Genomic DNA, 20,150 nt, shown 5'->3' on the forward strand with positions numbered 1-20,150 from the left:
GTCATAATCACGCAGCAAAAAAATAAGAAAAAAAAACCCTTTTGCTCATCAAATTCTTCACTACAAAACCCAAGCAACTGTCATCGTTCCTGCCTTTTCCATCATCTCCGCAATTACGTTTCTTTCCGCCGCCAATTTTTATTTTGATACTCAACAACGCCGATCGCTGTGAAAATTCGTTCGGTTTATCACTGAATTGGTGATTTGGGGGAAAAAGAAATGGATCTTGGATGTATTGACATGGGTTGTGTTGAGAAAGATAGCAGTCCGAAGGAGTCGACCACGTCTGCTTCTAACCTTGGAAAGGTTTTATTTCCCCAATTCTATTGATAAATTGTTAATTAATTTCTCTTGTTTTGGCATGCTTGATTTTTCTTTCATTTAAATTGTAATTTATTCCGACTTTATTGAATTGAGTGTGGGGATTTATGTAATGGCATATCTTTGGATAACTTTGTTTGATTTGTGTGGAAGATCCTCAGTTTAGCAAATCTTTTTTTTGTAGTATTGATACTCATATAGTCATATCATAGGAACTAGAATTAGCAGAAGTAATGTTTATAAACATATGCATTTGTATATTCTTGTTTGAAATTATGCAAAAAAGTGATGAATTAGTATAAGTTTGGCTCTTCACGCAATCTCGCATGCCTTAGCTAGTTAGCTTCATAAATTTGCAAACTACTATGAACGAATGGAATGCTAATTCGATTAGTTTTCGCTCGTAAAGACTAGAACATATGCATCTGTCTAACCGTGCACTGGCGTGTTTCAGAATAAAGTGAAGGATGCGATAAGGTCTAGCTCAAATGCACTGAACAAACTCACATCTCAAATATCTAAGCCTCCTCGTCGTAAAACTTCTCCCCTTAATTGGTTCCCACGGAAGAAGGTGGAGCCTTACCTGAAGAGGAAACTGAAAATGCTTCAGGTATGCTGCATTGACTTATCTATTTTCCACCAAGGTTTTTTTCACAGATAAAGATGATTTGAGGCTAATTCTTATCACAGGAGGTAGATGGTATGCATCTGACTCTCGTTGAAACTCTAGGGGATTCAAATCCCCATTACTCGAGAGTGTTGAGGGAAAAGATTGCAATAAGAGAAGCTGCACAGAAAGCAATGGAGGCAAGAAAGGCAGCAATGGTGGAAGCATCATGGTGCCGTATACTTAAGGCAGCCAGGTATGGAGTATATCCCTTTTACGATGGATTTGTATCGAGTATGTATTGTGTGTATCTTTGGATCTAAAATATATCGTTTTCTTAAAAAAGGATTGAAAGTAAAGAAGCAGAAGAGCAGCTATCGAAAGCAGAACTTTCTGCTGCCGAAGCTTTTGAAGCTGCACAGGTAGTTGGTGTGATCATGAATGGTACACCGGATTCTGGTACAGGAGGATCAACCACCCATAAGGTCTCAGCAATCTTTGAAAGTGCATTTTCTGTTGATAATCAAGTAGCTGCTGCAGTTAAAGCTGCTTTCGTCAAGCTTGCAAATTGCCACTCTATCAACAAAGATGAGTTTAAGGAATTGTTGCACAAAATCAGCGAGAACCCTGATTTGGATGACTTGTCAGCAATCACTTCAGAATATGATTCTAATGATGCCGGTTCAGATGCGGAAGCAGGATCCTGTAAGGATAGTTCAAAGCTGAGAAAAAGGCCAGAGTCGGATAAGTTTAATATGACTAATATTGTCGAAATGATGCTTGGTCGACTTCAATGCTTAAAAGAAGAGGAACTGGCTTCTCTTGCAACCATAGTTGCAACAAGTGGCCTAAATGCTGCACTGGCTGAAACAGAATACAGCTCGGCCGTTCAAAACACGGAGAATCCTTGTCCCAAAGTCTCAAGGAGGTCGTCTGTATGTGGGAGAGCAACGAAGAGTTCTAGGGGCGCTGTCGAGGATGAAATTCCTGGCCTGGGCCAGTTTCTAGTTAAACGCTTGACAAGGCTTGAAAGAGAGATATTAGAAGCCAAAAATGCCAGAAAAAACGAAGCTAGTGATGGAAGTCAAGGGACTGATGATGAGAAGCTTCTTTCTGCCAATGATTCAAGTTTGAGATCTAAAGTGAAGAACATCAAGGATGATGGCACAGCGGTTCCAGACTTGGGAAGTGTACTGACGAAGCATAAATCAAAACTCGAGAAAGAGATCGAAGAAGCCAAAAATGCTAGAAAAAACGAAGCTAGTGATGGAAGTAAAGGGACTGATGACGAGAAGCTTCTTTCTACCAATGATTCAAGTTCGAGGTCTAAAGCGAATATCAAGGATGATGGCGCAGCGGTTCTAGACTTGGGAAGTGTACTGACGAAGCATAAATCAAAACTTGAGAAGGAGATCGAAGAAGCAAGGAGGAATGGTAGATCATCAAGAGGAGCACCCCGTGCAAAACAAGATGCCACAGATATTCCTAGCCTGGATAAATATTTGGTGAAGCGTTTGACAAGGCTTGAAATGGAGGTTCAAGAAGCTCGGAACAGAAACAGATTGAAGCCAACGGAAAAGACAAGCAGTCATCCATCAGATGCTAAAAGTTCAGAAGATATCCCTATTGGTACCAATGAGGATTCCCAAGGCAAAGAGAATATAGACCTTAACATGATTGAGAACCGAAATACTGTTAAGAGGAAAGAAACACAAACTGGTTCAGAATCAGATCACTTGGTGCAGAAAGAGGAACGAAACACAGTTAGAGTTCAAAAGCTCCAAAGAAAAAGCCAAGAAAACGGCGCAAATTATGAGAGCCTAGACAAAGTTCTAGTAAAGCATGTCTCAAGACTGGAAAAGGAGAAACTAGAATTTTGTGCAGATGAAAGCATGCAAATGAAACCGAAGCGCAAGGACAGTGGTAGAGAAATGGAAAGCAGTTTGGACCAAGTTCTAGTGAAGCATAAGTCAAAGCTGGAAATGGCAAAAATGGCTGCTGAGCAGCAACAAGAAGAGAATAACAGCATCAGGCATTCAGTGACTCGTCGTGAAGAAGCTAGGGAGCGAGAGCTGCAAGCAACATGGGGAGGCATGAGCCTAGGAAACTCTATGCGCCCTCATGTCTCAAGGCTTCAAAGAGACAAGGTAGTTAAATCTCCGTTTTACATTGGTTTGTAGTTTTCTCTTATTGATTTACTAATTTGGCTCTTTTATCCACATGTTAAGGCTGCTTGGCTTGAAGCTGAAGAAGAGGAGAAGAATATTGAGGTGCAGTCTTCCTCAACTTTGTGCTAGACTCATTGGTATATTTGTTTGCACCAATTGCTACCTAATATTTCTCATAGGCAAGCATCAAGTTATTATGTACTCCTAATTCTTTATATGGGTGTCAATATTGAAATTTTTTTCTTAAGACCATCCCCATTGTGTTCTGTGTGTTTTCAGTGTATCTAATTGATCATTTGTGAAGGGGGCTATTAGTTTCACCGTTGTGGTTTTCATTTCATACATCACAAAAAAAGGTCGAATAAGCAAGTTCCTTCCAAATGAATTTCGGAAACAAGCTGTGAGAGGAAAAGTTGATGAATATGTCGTCAGAATAATGGGTACAATAAAAGGGTTGAACGACAGTACTCAAATGAACTACTCAAGTATTTTGACGTACAAAATATTCCAAGTTCCAAATATCAACTACTCTGTCTTTCAACAAATATGATCATTTTCATAAAATAACTTATTTTCAGTACTAGCATTATTTAATTTTATTATCTTTTTTACATTATTTTATATTTAGTGTACATATAAAACATTTCATAAAATCATTTGTAGATCATCTTAATGACGAAAAGAGTACCTTAGTTGGTAAGACACTTTTTCTATGTCCAAAATTTCGAGTCATCAAATTCGAATCAATTCACAAGATAGATGTAAACCATTATTATTGATTATCTTTTAAAAAAAATCAGAAAAAACAAGTCGATTACTTTTTAATGAATGAATTTAACGGTTGAACTAATTTTAAATTTTTCATTAATTTTTATATGAATTTAGTAATTAATGACAGTAATCTAATTTGGATGAGAAGGGGAGCCCACCATCACTGACTTGCTGTAGAGGTGAGACCAATCATGAAAGTGGAATCGCCGTCAATGTGGGACCCCCACACCACTCCTTCCTCGTCCTCGCCTCCAATCCAACCCAATCGTCACTTTTACTCCATAGAAATGGAAATGGAAATTCCCAATTTCTCAAATTTTGAACCTTTCAACCAACCGACATTGACTCCCTTGACCCTACAACTCCACTCCTTCTCTTGCTCCTCCTTTTCCATTCCCACCTCTTGATCCCACCGCCTCTCTCTCTCATGGCTGCTTTTCACTGTTTCCTCTCTCTCGTCCTCCCCATCCTCCTCTCCCTCTCTCCCGCGCTCTCCACCAACTCTGAAGGTAATTCAACTCCAATTCTCTCTTTTTTGTTAATCAATTTTGAGTTTTTGGAATTCGATTGAATTCATCAACAAAAGTCGTTGCTTTTCTTGATGGGCTTTCCTAATTCAGTTAAATTTCGCAGGAAACGCGCTTTATGCTTTGAGAAGCAGGCTTTCTGACCCCACAAACGTTCTTCAAAGCTGGGATCCAACTCTTGTCAATCCTTGCACCTGGTTTCATGTCACCTGCGATTCCGACAACCACGTTGTCCGCTTGTAAGATCTTCTCTTTCCGATTCTTTTTAGGATTAACGGTTTGTGATGAATCCGGTTTCTTGATTGTAGGGACTTGGGTAATTCCAAGATTTCTGGGAGTTTGGGACCTGAGCTAGGTGAACTCAAGCACCTGAAATATTTGTAATAATCTCAAACCTTTTAATTATACTCTGTTGAATTATGCTTTCATTCATCAAATTATAGAATTGAGTAGTAGTTGAGTGATTATAATGAAATTCTTGTTTGTCACTCAAGATCCTACTTTTAATGATTTCTTGAAAACTTGAAAGATTGTTTAGTTGTTATTGATTGTGTGTTGATAACATGATAAAGGGAGAGATTTTGACACTAATTGCAGGGAACTGTACACAAACAACATAGTAGGGGAAATCCCCAAGGAGTTGGGAAATTTGGGAAATCTCATAAGCATGGACCTCTATGGGAATAAATTTGAAGGGGAGATACCAAAGTCCTTTGCCGACTTGAAGTCTCTACGCTTCTTGTGAGTATAAAAAGTGTAGATTGTAGTATTAGTATGGATTAAAGAGTGTAGTTGTTTGATTTTCTTGTGAATTCGCAGACGGCTGAATGATAACAAGCTTACAGGATCAATACCGCGGGAACTCACCACTCTGTCTGACCTTAAAGTTTTGTGAGTACACCTTCTCGTGCCCTTTGATGATGAGAAATGACTTGGGCATTTGCCTTATGTTTGATTCTTGACTGTGTGCAGTGATATCTCGAATAATGATATTTGTGGAACAATCCCGGTTGATGGCCCGTTTGGAAGTTTTCCAATGGAAAGGTACTAGATTCACCATTTCTTTTTTGTTGATCCCTTCCGTATGAAGGGTAGTGCTCATGATTTGATACACATACTTCCTCGTTGTATGATTAATTTAGAACGAACATTTAATGAATCCAAATCTTGCCATTGATAGTACTAAAAAACAGCCTAATCAAACTGATTTTGAATCATAATCTACCATTTGGAACTTGCAAAGATCCAAAAAACTTAATTTTTTTTAACAACATTTTTGTTGATGCAATCATATAGTAACGAAGATAGTTGTTGATATCATTTCCTCGATTGTTGTAGCATGGATTGTAAAATGTCATGATCCGGTTCTTGTTGCACGTCTCGTTACATTTGTTCATCTAAAAGAAAGTGCAATGATCTATGCTTTCTAGAACACACAACTAATCCAATATGTCTAATTGATAGAAATGGATTGAATTGCATTCTGTTACATCTGCATTCGAAGTTGAATATTTCTAAGTGAAATTTATGAAATTTGCAGCTTTGCTAACAACAGACTCAACGGCCCCGAGTTGAAAGGATTGGCGGCTTATGACTTTGGATGCTGATAAAGGTAGAGGCTCAAACATAAGTTTGTCTAAACTAAGGATGATTATAGGAGAACAAAAAAAGTGGATGTTTTTTTAAGATAATGTTGCTGCTATACATGCATTGCCTATTGTAACATTACTATATACATATTACAGCTTAAGTTATGATTTATACATCATGAATATATTAACAGTGTGCTGGTTGTAACTTTGCAAATTGCAATCAACATAAAAACCTCAGACAAATTATCGGTTTTTTGTGTGAATTTTGTTCAAAGGTCATATCATCAAATTTTGCTCGTATGAAAATTGTATTCCAAAAAATTTCAAACATGAGATTTAAAAAATACCATAATAAATTTTTTTCTTTATCCGCTTCTAGATTTACATAAAAAAATAATTTGAGTGTTCAGTCGAACATTGTTATACAAACTATAATAAATTTGGCTATACATACACAGTATTAAATTCGTAACCAAAGAGAATACATTCGTAATAAATTTGTAGTAAACCCAAAACCTGCAATTATTCAAGGAATTACTGAATAGAGAAACTATCTTATCTAATAATGTAGCCGGTTCAAGAACCGCTGATTACAATTCTAAAAAATATGGGATCGTAGGTGGCCCTATTAGTTTTAGTTATTTTAATATAAGTAAATATGCGCAATTGAAAGTGAAATTAAATTCTTACATTTGACTAAAATCATATTAATCATTTTTAGTAAATTTCTAATTGGTGGAATGAGAGAGTGGGGCCCGTGTCGAGGGCTGGGATATCAATTTTTTTTAACTTACGTGTTAGTTCCGGTACACGTGTCGTAGAAGTGTGGGCTCTGGCTCCGTACACCGTTGTCTTACTGGAATTATTTCATCCACGCGTCGCACCATATGAAAATCGCACGCGCTCACTTTTTATACAATTAAATTAATTTAACAAATTTGTAGAGTAAAAAATGCTATAGTATTAGTATATCCTCTCCGAGTCTCCGTCTATAAAGTATTATCCACATTTTTTTTTAATTTCACAAACTTTTTTCAACATTTTTGTTTCATGCGGAGTAATATTTCTTAAAATCTGCATGAAATTAGATATGAACAACCTTTGTAGACGGAGTAATATTTCACTAACTTAATGGACGGAGTGAATATGAAACTATGTTTTTAACTATATTTTACCAATTATAAATTAAAATGTGTATATTTCATAAATGAGACTACCACTACTGTTTATAGACGGAATAATAACAAATACTTATTGAATATTTGGATTAACTAGGATTTCCATCCAAGCAACAGTATAAAAATATAATTAATATTTCCTTTGTCCCACTTTTTAATTTAATATAAAATTTTATAGATTGTTGTTTTGTGAGTAAAATATAAAGAATAAAATAAGGAGAAAAAAATAGAGAGTGTGATATTTTTATATTTAAAAATATACCGTATCATTTAGAGTGAGACATTCTAAAAAGAAAAATACATTTTTTATACTGTGGCGAAGGAAGTAATACATATTCTCTTGTCCTCTATAGTGTCATTAATTTTCATTTAGAAAATTATAATTAAAATAATAATTTTTGTATTAATAGAAATTTTGTGTAATACTAACCAAACTGCAATTTCCCTGACTAGTATAAATACTCTCTTTATGATTGTGTTTGAGTTATTGTAAAGTTGAGACCGGAGCGTGCACGCCACACGCTATAAAATCCGTGCCTTCTTCTCCGTTCCAACACGTTTCCCGTTATTCACCATTGCTCCTTCGCCGGAATCAATGGCCGCCTCATTATCCAAAATCACCATCCTCAGACTTCAATGCTCACACCACTCATCCAAAACTACTCTAAACCACACCATCTCCGACCAGCCATCGCCGCCGCTCAACGCCGCCAGCTGGCTCCACCGCCGCCCCGCACGCTTCCCCGCTTCAAACACCATCACCGGAAACCTAACCACTCGGAGCCTCCAACTGCACCGTCTTCCCTCCATCAACTCCGCCTGGTCCGCTGGTACCTCCAATCGATCAAATCACGCCCGATCGCGACCAAAAGCGCCACCGCCGCCCTCATCTACACCGCCGCCGATATAACCTCCCAGGTAACGCCCTAATTCTCATCCGATCGATCAATTACAGCTTCTGAAAAGTGTAATTTCAAATCTCAAAATCGCGCGCAGACGATTGTGGGGGGAATGGAGCAACGGTATGAATTGGTGAGAACTCTGCGCATGGGCGGTTACGGCATGGTGATATTGGGGCCGTCGCTGCATTACTGGTACAATTTGATGTCGGCGGTTTTCCCGAAGCGCGATGTGTTATCGACGCTGAAGAAGATCGGTTTGGGGCAGGCTGTGTACGGACCTGCCATGACTGTTGTTTTCTTCTCTGTTAACGCTGCTCTTCAAGGTAATACAGATTCAATTTCACCCGAGAAATTTCAAAATTGAGTGGGAAAAAAATGGGGATATTTTGCAGGTGAAAATGTTGGTGAGATTGTTGCTAGATTGAGACGTGATTTGGTTCCTACGATGATGAATGGGGTAATGTATTGGCCAGTTTGCGACTTCGTCACCTTCAAATTCACCCCTGTTCATTTACAGGTTGGTGATTTGAATTATCATCTTCATTTTCCATAGCTTATAAACTGAAATTGACTTAGTTTTTCATCTATATGTAGCCATTGGTGGTCAACTCCTTCTCCTACCTATGGACTATTTACATGACTAGCATGGCAAGCCTAGACAAAGTCGGCGGCGGTGGACGCCGTCTCGTACAATAGCCTACAAATCACACATGACCGATAGCGGTACAATAGCCTACAAATCACACATGACCGATAGCGACAATCGATGATTTAAAGTATCGTGCAATAGCATGCAAACCACAAGTTTTATGCAATAGCATGCAAACCACACATTACCGATAATAGTGATCTAAAATTCCAATAGTGGAGGGATTTTTTTATTTTTGATTGTAGACTTGAAATTGCAGTTAGTTGTATTTATGATTTGTTGTATTTAGTAATGTAACTACTTTTTTGGAATATAAATTTGTAAAGGTGAAATTGGTTCTAAATCTTGAATGAATAACAACAGCACAAATGGAGGCTTTTTTCATTATCAAAAATATATATACAAATTACAAGCAACAACTCCAAAAAAATTATACAAACTCTAGTGACTAATGATCAATGCTGTTAGAACCTATCTGTATATGAAGCCAGTAGCAAACATACTTAGCTTTCCATCCTCATCAAACCTCACTCTTCTCTGCAACCACCATTTTCAAAACTGGAGTTTTCACTCCTTGGAGGCGTGGTGGCAGATCTTCTCGAGCTGGACGGGCCAATCCGGCCCGAGCAGACGAGGGTTTGATTCCATCGCAACCCGGAAATCCAGCACACTACTCACCTTCTTAGATCTATCAGGCATCACTGCCTTGTTTGAAGCAATCGACACACATGGCTCGATTATTTGCTTCAAGAATACATTCAAGCTGTTGTTTATCACGTCTGCACATTCCAGAGAGATCCCGACTCCCTCCGAAGCCAGCCTCTTCTGCAAACGTCTCCTTAAAGACACGGTATTAGGCAACTCCCCCTGATTTTCACAAGCCTCGCCGTCCTTATAGCTACAACCAGCAGCCTCACGTGGACCAACTGAGACGCCAAAAGGAGCAGTGACATTGCTCCACCACCTCCCACCATCGGGGCTTTCAGCACACTGCTCAACCTCCTCTCCGTCTTCCACTGAGACGACACCGACTGGAGGTCTGCTGCAGAGGGATTGCAACTCCGTTCCACTCTGCTGTTCTTGAGTCCTCGTGACTGTCTCTTCACACGTGAGACTAGGGCTCCTACCCAGCGGGCCCAGAGGGCTCGGGCGATCCCTCAACTTGCGATCTCTGCTGACAGGAGATCTGCATTTGCGAGGCGACTGGGGGAAAGCATCACCATACAACGATTGCAGACTGTTCCTCTGGTAACCATTTGCAACCTTAACACTCATTCCTTCAATTTTTCGAGCTTTCTGAGGTGGGATCCTAGCTTGACACGCGTTTTGGGCAATGGATCGGATAAGCCTGTTGTGAAGACAAACGTTCTCCCTCCCAATCGTCTGCACGCAGCTCCTGTTAAACTCGACTTTGCTAAGCTTCAAACTTAGAAATCTCTTCAGCTGATCAAAGTACTTATGCGCTCTTTCGTGTCCAATCTTTTGATAGATAACATCTTTCAGCTCGAGCGTGTCCACACGAGTAAAACTCGCCACCATTTTCAGTTCAAACTGTACAGAAACAACAGATCGCCATCACTATCACACAACACAACAGTAGCAAAATCATAGCCAAAAAACCCCCCATTTTCCAGACATTGAATCTCACACAAAAACATCATACCAGAAAACGAACCAATATGATCAATTTCCACAGTTTTAAGATGCTAACATAATCAACTGACATATGGATCAGCTCAATCAAAGTTATGTAAAGCTATAAAATCAAGATCAAATTTTTTCCCTGCTTTACGAATAATAGTTACAGATTCTCAAATTTCCCCACCAAAACCCCAACTTTTTGATGTATCATTTGGCAAATTATTCTACAACATTAACATTAACTTTAATCAAATTAAATGAAAACAAGACAAAATTGAGATCAGCAATTCAATCCCAACTCATTGACATAAAGATATAACAGACAAAAACAAATTATTAAATTCCTAACCCAATCAAATTGAACTAGAAAGAAAAGCTAAGGATGTCAGCAAATTACAAACAAATAACGATTCTCGAATCAGAACCCCAATCCAGTTCACATTTCGACGACGGACGGAAAAACCCCAGAAATCGGATTGAATTTTCGACGGGAATGTGAAATTGAACCTGATTTGGCAGAGCAGAGGTCGTCGATGGGGCTGAATTGTGCTCGAATTGTTGATTGATTGTTCCGATTTTGGCTGTTTGCTCGGCGGCCGAAGTCGAGCTCAATTTCGGTTGGTAAAAATCAAAGTTTAGGGACAGAGCAAAGCCAAACACGGTACAACTAATGTAGGCTTCCCCACTCCTAACAGAATCGTGTACTACTGCTCTTCTTTCGTGGAATTTAAGGCCGTGTTTGGGTTATGACATTTAGCAACAAAGTCTAATAATCGAAATATTTCAACTCAGTGGCGCTGAAGTTGTGGTACTAACACAATTTCGTGATACTACTGCAATGAATTTAATTAACCAATTATTTTCCTATGCTTTTCTTCTTACTTTTCTCCTCAAAATCATTAGGAGCAACTACATGAAATACTACTACATTTTAATACAATTATATTCATGTCTTCCAATTCTATCAATTGCGTTAGATGATTGGTTTAACCATGGAATTTGGGTGTGAATTGGAAATTAATATCTTTAATTGAAAATCTATAATTTGATATTATACCAATGTTTAGATTTGAAATTGAATCAAATTCTCTCAATTTTATATGGTCAAAATAAATATTTGGTAATAGTTGTGCAATTTGGCACCTCCCACACACATTACACGCACAACATCGATTGTAAATATAAACACACTACTTCCGCGCGCACACACAAACACGATATTGCACACACAATACTTTGATACAAAAAACTCAAAGTATATAGAAAAACGACAGAGATGCATAATATCTATGAAAAAACACTAAAACAAAATATTGTACAATGTCATTTTTTTAGTTAATAGTATGATTTATCAAACAAGTATTATGAATTATTAGAATGCAATTTTATATTATAGATTATTTAATTTTTTCGAACAAAGGATCTGAGATTGAATTAGAATACTGTAATTTCAAATTGAATTCTGTAGAATTTTATTTCCAACATTTGACTCGTCTACAAATATTCTTCTTTCATTTCTAGTAACACTGCTCACCAATTTTCACCTTTTCTATTTTTTCTATTTCTTTCTTATTTATTTAATTTCAATTTTAAGTATTTCAACATTTTTTATATCATATACTTTATAATCTTATATTAAAATTATTGATAGTGGATCGTCTCTACAAAAAGTGGACCAACAAGTTACTTTTTTAGAACTATTAGGGCATTTGCATTAACATCATGAAAATCACCTTCGTTTTTAGTCGCAAATAATTTTTTATTGCTACTTCAATATTTTTATTTAAGCCAGAGCACATGTAATAAGGTCAGTCCTATTTCAACCCGACCACACCAAATAAAGCATATCAAATTCAAAGTCGTTGGTCAACAACAATTTCAAGAATGATGTCCGAGTGTTGGCAATTGTACCTGCTCATAATATAGGTGAACATTCTAATTTCATATCAGATTTTTTGTCAAATCCTATACTCCAAAATTTTATGAAATTGTCTGTAATCTGAACTATGAAAATTTGAAATTGAATAAAAATATATAAATAGGTGACAATCCTATACCCAAAATCCGTAAATTTGAAAACCCAGTACCAAACTCTGTAAATCTAAGAGTACCAAATACCATTAGAAACTATAATTGTTCAACACAAGGTTTTATAGTATTTGTTAGTTAATAATTATAATATAGTTTTATTATATATATAATAAATAAATATATTTTGAATTTATATTATTTTTGCTTTTAAAATATCTGATGATGACATGAATTTTTTTAAAAAATACAATCGGATCCGAACCAAAAATTCAAAAAACAATTGAATATTTTGCATTAGCAGTGGTAGCAAATATTGTATCCGTCTTTTAATAATAGAAACTATTTTCATTTTGGTTTATCCTTTAAAATCAGAAACTTTACCATTTAAGAAAATTTTCACTATCTAATGAGGTGGGTCTCCGTTAACAATACTTTAACAATTTTTTTCTATTTCTCGGACCTTACCAATTGTGTAGTAAGCACATGTGCCGTTTCAAAAGTTTCTATTTTTAAAATATAGAGGTGGTATGTGGCACAAAGCGCCTCCACAACTCCATGACAAAATTTCAACGTGCATTTGCAATCAATTGTATACGCGACATGGAGATATTCATCAAATTGGCATGACTCTCCTCCATAACCTAACTTCCTAATTGCAGTTGGAGAATTCTACGGAGTTGAGAGTCCGGATATTCCGGAACACTCGGGACGCTCTTGGAGATAGAGCCAAAAATTGTTCTGCCTCACCGTGGCTGCTCTGCAAAATAGTCCACAACTAGTCATTCAACGCCAATGACATATTCTCGGTACACACACTCAATTATGGATTTGCCTAAGCGACCCTTATGTTTTTCCCTCATAATATTCCACGTATTATCATTCATGTACTCCTCTTCCATTTTCGAAGTCGACGCGAAAAGGTGACAACTCTCGTCAAAACTCATTGGGGAGAGAAAGTTAGAAAAGAGAGAACGAAGTAGAGATAGTAAAATGAGAAGAAGAATGAGATTATTTATAGATAAAATAGTGTATTAAAATCAAATGAAAATAAATAAAAACAAATTGATCCGGCTGCAAATCTCAAATACGAGTCACACTTTGCTATTTTGGTACGTCTCACAATAAGAGTCACACTTCGTTTTTACATAAATGGTAAGTAGGTCTTACCTTCCACTAACTCACTTTTCACTCGCATTTTATTATAAAACCAATATAAAAATTTGGTTTCATATTCCACTAACTTTTCTAACCCACCATTTTTTACATTTTTAAAAATATGTATTTATAATAAGAGTAACTCATATTGTTGGACAAAGAGAGTATTACTAAACGAATATTCTTGATTAGGATATCTAAATTCCCATTCAATTTAAGTTTGAATCCAAAAGACCAAAACCTCAAATACTAGCAATATAAAATTTGCAATCTTTCATTCTGTGCAATCCATTCGATGGCTACGTCGGATAATCCGGTACAACTTCTGTTAAAAGGAGTAGGCAGAGTTTCGGAGTGCATTCAGACGAATCTCTCTCGCTTCTTCCCGCGCTCAGATGATCCTTCATCCTCGCAACCCAGAAACAAGACCCCTCTTTTAACGCTCTCCACGCCAAATCACACTCGCCAACCCGCCGAAATTCTCAACAAGGTCTCTCCTTTCTACTATTTCCAAGCTAGTTTCGAACTTCGCATTGCAGTCCACCTGTTCGGTGAAAGTACTGAATGAAATTCATTTTTTTTGTTTGGTGTAAATGGGACCTTTTTGCAGCAACTATAAGTGATGTTGTAGAATCACGAATCTCGATAGATTACGTTTTTTTGTTGCTTTTCTTGTATGCGGATTGGATTGAACAAGAACGATTTTTTGTATGCTTTTGAACAGGGAAAATCATCAGGCCCAACAACTAAAGAAGAACTTGGAAGAGCTACATGGACGTTTCTCCACACTCTAGCTGCTCAGGTTCTTTCCACCCTTTCAATTTCTGCTGTTGAACAAGGTTTCTCTTTTTAGCATTTCTTGGGGAAGGCTGCACCTTTGTTGTCTATTACTTGATTTATCGCTTAGGTTTTTCAGTACCCGGATAAGCCGACCAGGCAACAGAAGAAAGATGTCAAAGAACTGGTATGTTTTTTCAAGTTTCTTGAAGGATTGGTGCAGAGCCTATGTTCGTTTGGGCCTTGTTTATTTTGAACTGTTTGTGTTAATTCGTCAATAAGCTTTGTCCCTTTGATAAAATGTTTTCAGAGCTTAAGACTTGTTGTGTTCTTAATGAGATGTCTCATTTTGAGATGTTACAAGAGTGATATGAATCCATTCACTACCTCCCCGTAGATTATGTTGCTCTCCTTTTCTTATGCAGATGGAGATATTATCTCGCATGTATCCTTGTAAGGAATGTGCAGATCACTTTAAAGAAGTTATAAGGTAAATACATGCTCTCTTTCTCTCTCATTTTGGCATATGTTTAGCAACATTTGCTACCTACATGGGAAACTAGCCATTGCATCGTATGTCCTAAACCACTTGCCTCTGTCACGATCTCCATTTTCTACACTGCTAAAACATATAGTAGTTGTGTACACGGCTTTGCTTTCTCTAAGTTTATGCCTTCAAATTTTAATTACAAGAAATTCAACTCTTGCTAGTGTCTTCTGTTTCTAGCAGATGGGTTTCTGTTTTGACTAATCGCGTTCCAAATACGGATATTAGAAATGAGCATCTATAATGTTTCTATACATCTTATGCAGAGCGAACCCTGTAATGGCTGGATCGCATGATGAGTTCTCCCAATGGTTATGCTATGCGCATAATGTTGTTAATAGAAGGTAAGCAATCTATGCATCCATCTTGCCTTTTGTGCCCTTTGGCATAGTTTTGTGAACAAAGTTCTCGACTCCGGTGCAGCCTAGGCAAGGTTGTGTTTCCATGTGAACGAGTTGATGCTCGGTGGGGGAAGCTAGAATGCGAGCAGCGCGCATGTGACCTGCAAGGGACCACCATGGATTTCAGCAATGGAGCAACATGAAGGTTGAGTGTGATAAATATTGCTACTGAATTTTGTAGCCTTAATCAATGAAGAGTAACTGTCACACTATTGGTGGTGCAAGCTATTCATTGATATTGTTTACTGTCAATCAAAGAAATGCAAAAATATCAATCCTTTCCTATGTCTTGTATATAGCTAGTCCTGTGATTTTTGAGTCCTGTGATTTTTGTATTTCTGTTACGGTAAATTGATCTAAGAGGACATCGCAAACATAATCAAAAGTGAATTTGGAAGTCATCAACATCTTAAAAGTACATGAAAAATTAAAAAAAAAATACATAAAAAATATTTTTCTACACAATCCACACCACTTGGTACTGGGTTTGAATTTATAGAAATAAAACCAGCCTGCTTCGGTGGTGGGCCTGAGCCAGGCCAGGACCCAAGCTATATGGTTGGAGGCGGGCCTATCTGAGTTGGGCCGACCCATTTCGAAATCAACATTAGGGTTTTAGTTTGCAGGATTATAAATTCAACCATCTCTTTCAATTGTAACACAGATTCATTAGCCTAATTCTTGCCGAGAGAGAGGAAGATGGGGCACTCTAACATCTGGAATTCTCACCCAAAAACCTATGGCCCTGGATCCCGCACATGGTACCGGCATAATTTCCTTTTTCTATATGTTTTTGTTTATTTGTGCCTTAATTTCTTTTTGTTTTTGTTGGTTTGCTTTTGTAATCGGGGAAATTTATCGTGGATGCAATTCTTCGATTTTGTTTTATTTGAAAACGAAAAGTAACTAGCTTTGTATATTGAGTTGTGCACCAAATTATTCATGACTAGGAATAGTTTATATGATATTTATTTAATTGCTGTATCTCTGCGAATGTTGTTTGATTTATACTGATTGAAGATGGAGAAATAAAATCTGAATTTGTTAGAAATTTTGACACGAACAATGTATAAAATCCAAAATGTTTTCGAACATTATTTATTGATGTGGTAAAAATGCTGAAATTGTGCAGCATACTTTCTCAAATGCAATGGGATTTATTTGCAGAATTTAGGCGGACTTGAACAATTTTGCTTTTCTGTGGCACGAGATTCTTAACTCATGAGTCGTTATTTGTGGTTTTGTTTTGGCATTGAGCAGTCACCATTAGAATGCAGCAAGAATTCCTCTATTGTATATGCAAAATTGTTGTTCCGTTTAGATGTTACCTTGTTATGTAGAATGGCTTTTAGCTTGCAAGTTACAACCCGGCAATTTGCCAGTTTAAATGTACTACACTTCATTGAATAAAATTTTCCCCCTAAACTCAACTTACCTTATAGGATTATATACCGGAGCTGACTATCTCTGATGGTTTACTCTTGATTTTGTTGAGCCTTTTGAAGTGAATGTAGCCTTTTTTTTTGTTTCAGCAAAATCTGTAGTTAAAACCTTCTCTATCTCCCTTACAACACAATCAGTGAGAAGTGATAGTTGTTTTGTTATGAATAAAAGTGATGGTTCTTATGAGCGCACATAGCGAGGGAGATTGCGCGAGTGAATGCACCTCAAATTTGTGTTGAACTGATGTAATTTATTTTTTGACAGCCGTGTTTGCGGGAACCCTCATGGAATTATTAGGAAGTATGGTTTGATGTGCTGCAGGCAATGCTTCCGCAGCAATGCTAAGGAAATCGGCTTTATTAAGGTACTTGTTATATTCGTGCATAAGCAAGCAGCCCTTCCCTTCCCTTCCCTTTATAGAGTATCTTTGATTCTCTATTTAAGATTATAACACTTGATGCTCGTCTGTCTTCGTTCCTTTTGCAGTATCGCTAAACTGTTCGGGCATGGACTTTGCAGAGGGTCGTTTTGATTTATTTAGTGGTAGCCATTTATTCTGAATGGATGACTCTTATAAACCATGTTTAAACTCTTATTAGATGGTAAACCATGAGATTTTTTGTTTTATTTGAAAATTCTAATTTTATATTCCCTCTGTCTCACTCTTAGTGAACCATTTACTTTTTGTATGTTCCACTCTAAATGACTCATTTCTAAATATGGAAATGTCACTCTCGCTACTTTTTTCCTTTCATTTACTTTATTCTCTCTACTTTACTTAATAAACAACACTATATAAAATCCCGTCCCAAATTAGAATTGTTCCACTTAGAGTGGGACGATAATACAACTTTTATATGGATGATCTCTAAAATCACAAACTTTGGCTGTAATTTAATATTTCACACGAACTTTAAATTTTAAAGTATGTACTCCCTCCGTTCTTTTATAGTTGAGGCAAAACTTTTTGGCGCGGAGTTTAAGAGAGAGATGTTGAGTGTGTTAAATAAATAGATAAAAAGTAAGAGAGAGAAAAGAATAAAGTAAGAGAGAGTAAAAAGTTACTATATATGGAAATGACTCAACTATAAGGGAACTTTCTGAAATGGAAAAATGACTCAACTATGAGGGAACGGAGAGAGTATTATAGTACACTTTACGTAACACAATTTTCTTGAGGCTACTTACTTACTGAATAGTATTTATGTGTGAAAATTGTATTGCACACAATACTTTTTTAAGAAAAGTTGAAGATACCTGTGATAGTTACTTGGCATGATATATTCATTCGTTTGAACATAAATCTTACTTCAAAAGTGAGATTCCATACCCCTCTTTAGCGGAAATCTAATTAAAGGAAAACTTAATAAAAAAGTTGATAGCCTGAAAACAATGAAGTGCCACCATTTTCAATTATTTATACTCCATAAATATAATCGGCCAAACATTGGAACAATTCTATTTTTGTTATAGAGAACTAATGGAATTCCATTTTAATGAAGGAGATTAGATTTATTCCGGATGGGGGAGTGACGCACAAGGGTTATGCGTCGTTATTATTGAACGACGCACAACCCTTATGCGTCGTTGGTTAACGACGCATAATCGTTATGCGTCGTTTAAAGACGCATAAGCATTATGCGTCTTACCCTAATGACGCATAACCCTTATGCGTCACACTGGTAAGCATTCCCGCCTATCACCCGGGTGACCCGGGTTCGATCCCCGGCAACGACGCATTTTTTTAAGTGATAAGTATTTGATAAAAATGAGTTATTCTAAACATTTGTTTTTGGCAAATAGATATTACTCTTATAAAAGACTTAATTAAAGAAGTTAAGAATAAATGCCCAATCTAATTGGTCCCCCAAAACGAATACATGTACATTGACAAATTAATTTATACTTCTATTATCTATGACCGCTGTTTATTTTATTTTATATATTAAGTTTATTTTCGAATATCTTAAAAATTACTATTGTTTATGCCGTTAATTGTATAATAATATAAAAATCAAAACTTTATTCACTTATAGATTACGCTTATATAGAATACATGGGCATAATATTATATACTATTAATTAAATAATCCAAGTCTTTATGTTATAAGAAAATAAAATAATGCTTATTATAAAATAATTTCCAAAAGTCCTTGCTGCAATAGTAATAATAATAGTAAAAATGCGCCGTTGCCGGGGATTGAACCCGGGTCACCCGGGTGATAGGCGGGAATGCTTACCAGTGTGACGCATAAGGGTTATGCGTCATTAGGGTAAGACGCATAATGCTTATGCGTCTTTAAACGACGCATAACGATTATGCGTCGTTAACCAACGACGCATAAGGGTTGTGCGTCGTTCAATAATAACGACGCATAACCCTTGTGCGTCACTCCCCCATCCGGAATAAATCTAATCTCCTTCATTAAAATGGAATTCCATTAATTCTCTATAACAAAAGTAGAATTGTCTCGCCAAACATTCCTTAAAGAAAAATACTGTACAAATAATGCAAAAAAAGGGTAGTAGTTTGAGTGGTTATGACACCACAATTTTCTTGAATTATAAATCACTTTGACTCATTGATTTCTAATCTATCACAATTTAACTATCACATTTAATTTAGTAAGTGTTACTTAAGTCAAATGCCATCGAATTTTCCAACTACCACACTTTTAAGATTTTGACCCATCAAGGAAGTGCATGCATGTGTAGTGTAAAATTTATGAATCAATTTTCATTTGTTATAGTAGTACATATATATACTATATATATATATATTCGTCTATATATATGTTTTCAATTTGAAATTAAGGCAAACCGTCAAATATTTCGCAAAATATATATCAAATTTTTGTCCGTTCCACACTTATCAAAAATAGAATTATGAATACGAAATTTGACATATTTTTTTATTTATTTTGCAATGGAGGAGGTTTGGGAATACATATGCTACGTGTATGAGCTCTATAACACATGTATATATATGTGTGTACATAATTGTATAAATTAGTTTAATATGATTGGAAAGGAATGAAATCTAAACTAATTGCATATTGTTGGCAAGTCGTTGGTCTAGAAATTAGTTAGATAGAGAAGTTATGATGAATCTATATATAGGGATATTTTATTTTGCCATGTGATGAATCTCTTGCTTAATGTGTTATGTACATTTAAAATATGACTAAACTTAGCATCAACATTTGGAAATAATCTTCCACTAGTTCGCATTTCGTCCAATTAGACTTTTTCGACTTTGCCTTTTGTTTCACTTCATTTCTTAGTGCTAGTCAAAACTTATTTACTAATATACTCTTATTTAATTATATATTTAACTCTTTGGTATTAATTGATCGACAAAATAAATATAGATAAATTAACGAGTTTGCGTATATATAGTTTTCTTTTTCCAATGTGAAACATTAAATTTGGTTGGTATA

At 36.4% G+C, this 20,150-nt stretch overlaps 5 protein-coding genes across 9 annotated transcripts; 4 read left to right on the forward strand and 1 right to left on the reverse strand.

The window, feature by feature from the left end:
- The first annotated feature begins 14 nt into the window (after positions 1-14).
- LOC121756800 lies at positions 15-4,128 on the forward strand. 3 transcript variants are annotated; one of them, XM_042152192.1, is made up of 6 exons: positions 15-306; positions 776-931; positions 1,012-1,184; positions 1,275-3,075; positions 3,157-3,198; positions 3,995-4,128. In XM_042152192.1, exons 1-6 carry the CDS (start codon positions 220-222, stop codon positions 3,995-3,997), a joined length of 2,262 nt encoding a protein of 753 aa, XP_042008126.1. In that variant the 5' UTR covers positions 15-219; the 3' UTR covers positions 3,998-4,128. The 3 variants fall into 3 exon arrangements, with proteins under 3 accessions (XP_042008126.1, XP_042008127.1, XP_042008125.1); XM_042152193.1 differs by having other exon boundaries at positions 3,982-4,060; XM_042152191.1 differs by lacking the exon at positions 3,995-4,128 and having other exon boundaries at positions 3,157-3,399.
- Positions 4,129-4,142: 14 nt separating this feature from the next.
- LOC121756801 (leucine-rich repeat protein 1-like) lies at positions 4,143-6,168 on the forward strand. Its single transcript, XM_042152195.1, has 7 exons — positions 4,143-4,376; positions 4,501-4,633; positions 4,703-4,774; positions 4,992-5,135; positions 5,214-5,285; positions 5,367-5,438; positions 5,935-6,168. Exons 1-7 carry the CDS (start codon positions 4,295-4,297, stop codon positions 5,999-6,001), a joined length of 642 nt encoding a protein of 213 aa, XP_042008129.1. The 5' UTR covers positions 4,143-4,294; the 3' UTR covers positions 6,002-6,168.
- Positions 6,169-7,671: 1,503 nt separating this feature from the next.
- Positions 7,672-9,026, forward strand: LOC121758422 (PXMP2/4 family protein 4-like). The gene is made up of 4 exons (XM_042153830.1): positions 7,672-8,082; positions 8,161-8,389; positions 8,459-8,583; positions 8,661-9,026. Exons 1-4 carry the CDS (start codon positions 7,801-7,803, stop codon positions 8,760-8,762), a joined length of 738 nt encoding a protein of 245 aa, XP_042009764.1. The 5' UTR covers positions 7,672-7,800; the 3' UTR covers positions 8,763-9,026.
- A 43-nt stretch (positions 9,027-9,069) lies between these two features.
- LOC121758421 lies at positions 9,070-11,111 on the reverse strand. Its single transcript, XM_042153829.1, has 2 exons — positions 10,864-11,111; positions 9,070-10,266 (listed from the first exon to the last, which is right to left on the reverse strand). The coding sequence occupies exon 2, from the start codon at positions 10,252-10,254 to the stop codon at positions 9,283-9,285; it is 972 nt and encodes a 323-aa protein (XP_042009763.1). The 5' UTR covers positions 10,255-10,266; positions 10,864-11,111; the 3' UTR covers positions 9,070-9,282.
- A 2,612-nt stretch (positions 11,112-13,723) lies between these two features.
- Positions 13,724-16,992, forward strand: LOC121758145 (FAD-linked sulfhydryl oxidase ERV1-like). Of its 3 annotated transcripts, XR_006041351.1 has the most exons (8): positions 13,724-14,032; positions 14,267-14,344; positions 14,450-14,506; positions 14,745-14,809; positions 15,133-15,210; positions 15,290-15,412; positions 15,932-16,028; positions 16,975-16,992. XR_006041351.1 is itself a non-coding variant. In XM_042153577.1 (6 exons), the coding sequence occupies exons 1-6, from the start codon at positions 13,838-13,840 to the stop codon at positions 15,408-15,410; spliced, it is 594 nt and encodes a 197-aa protein (XP_042009511.1). In that variant the 5' UTR covers positions 13,724-13,837; the 3' UTR covers positions 15,411-15,552. The 3 variants fall into 3 exon arrangements, 2 of the variants coding, with proteins under 2 accessions (XP_042009511.1, XP_042009512.1); XM_042153577.1 differs by lacking the exons at positions 15,932-16,028; positions 16,975-16,992 and having other exon boundaries at positions 15,290-15,552; XM_042153578.1 differs by lacking the exons at positions 15,932-16,028; positions 16,975-16,992 and having other exon boundaries at positions 14,459-14,506; positions 15,290-15,552.
- Positions 16,993-20,150: the final 3,158 nt, after the last annotated feature.

This window comes from Salvia splendens, chromosome 12, assembly GCF_004379255.2.
Source record: "Salvia splendens isolate huo1 chromosome 12, SspV2, whole genome shotgun sequence".
NCBI lineage: Eukaryota > Viridiplantae > Streptophyta > Magnoliopsida > Lamiales > Lamiaceae > Salvia > Salvia splendens.

What these genes read in the sequence shown, in the direction of transcription:
- LOC121758421 (XM_042153829.1), bottom strand. Translation starts at nt 10,254, where the DNA reads ATGGTGGCGAGTTTTACTCGTGTGGACACGCTCGAGCTGAAAGATGTT.
- LOC121756801 (XM_042152195.1), top strand. Translation starts at nt 4,295, where the DNA reads ATGGCTGCTTTTCACTGTTTCCTCTCTCTCGTCCTCCCCATCCTCCTC. An exon ending in CTCAAGCACCTGAAATATTT is followed by an intron (nt 4,775 to 4,991) that starts GTAATAATCTCA and finishes CACTAATTGCAG; the next exon opens with GGAACTGTACACAAACAACA. An exon ending in CTGTCTGACCTTAAAGTTTT is followed by an intron (nt 5,286 to 5,366) that starts GTGAGTACACCT and finishes GACTGTGTGCAG; the next exon opens with TGATATCTCGAATAATGATA.
- LOC121756800 (XM_042152191.1), top strand. Translation starts at nt 220, where the DNA reads ATGGATCTTGGATGTATTGACATGGGTTGTGTTGAGAAAGATAGCAGT. An exon ending in CTGCTTCTAACCTTGGAAAG is followed by an intron (nt 307 to 775) that starts GTTTTATTTCCC and finishes GGCGTGTTTCAG; the next exon opens with AATAAAGTGAAGGATGCGAT. An exon ending in CAAGGCTTCAAAGAGACAAG is followed by an intron (nt 3,076 to 3,156) that starts GTAGTTAAATCT and finishes CCACATGTTAAG; the next exon opens with GCTGCTTGGCTTGAAGCTGA.
- LOC121758145 (XM_042153577.1), top strand. Translation starts at nt 13,838, where the DNA reads ATGGCTACGTCGGATAATCCGGTACAACTTCTGTTAAAAGGAGTAGGC. An exon ending in TCCACACTCTAGCTGCTCAG is followed by an intron (nt 14,345 to 14,449) that starts GTTCTTTCCACC and finishes TTTATCGCTTAG; the next exon opens with GTTTTTCAGTACCCGGATAA. An exon ending in CATAATGTTGTTAATAGAAG is followed by an intron (nt 15,211 to 15,289) that starts GTAAGCAATCTA and finishes ACTCCGGTGCAG; the next exon opens with CCTAGGCAAGGTTGTGTTTC.
- LOC121758422 (XM_042153830.1), top strand. Translation starts at nt 7,801, where the DNA reads ATGCTCACACCACTCATCCAAAACTACTCTAAACCACACCATCTCCGA. An exon ending in CCGCCGATATAACCTCCCAG is followed by an intron (nt 8,083 to 8,160) that starts GTAACGCCCTAA and finishes AATCGCGCGCAG; the next exon opens with ACGATTGTGGGGGGAATGGA. An exon ending in TGTTAACGCTGCTCTTCAAG is followed by an intron (nt 8,390 to 8,458) that starts GTAATACAGATT and finishes GATATTTTGCAG; the next exon opens with GTGAAAATGTTGGTGAGATT.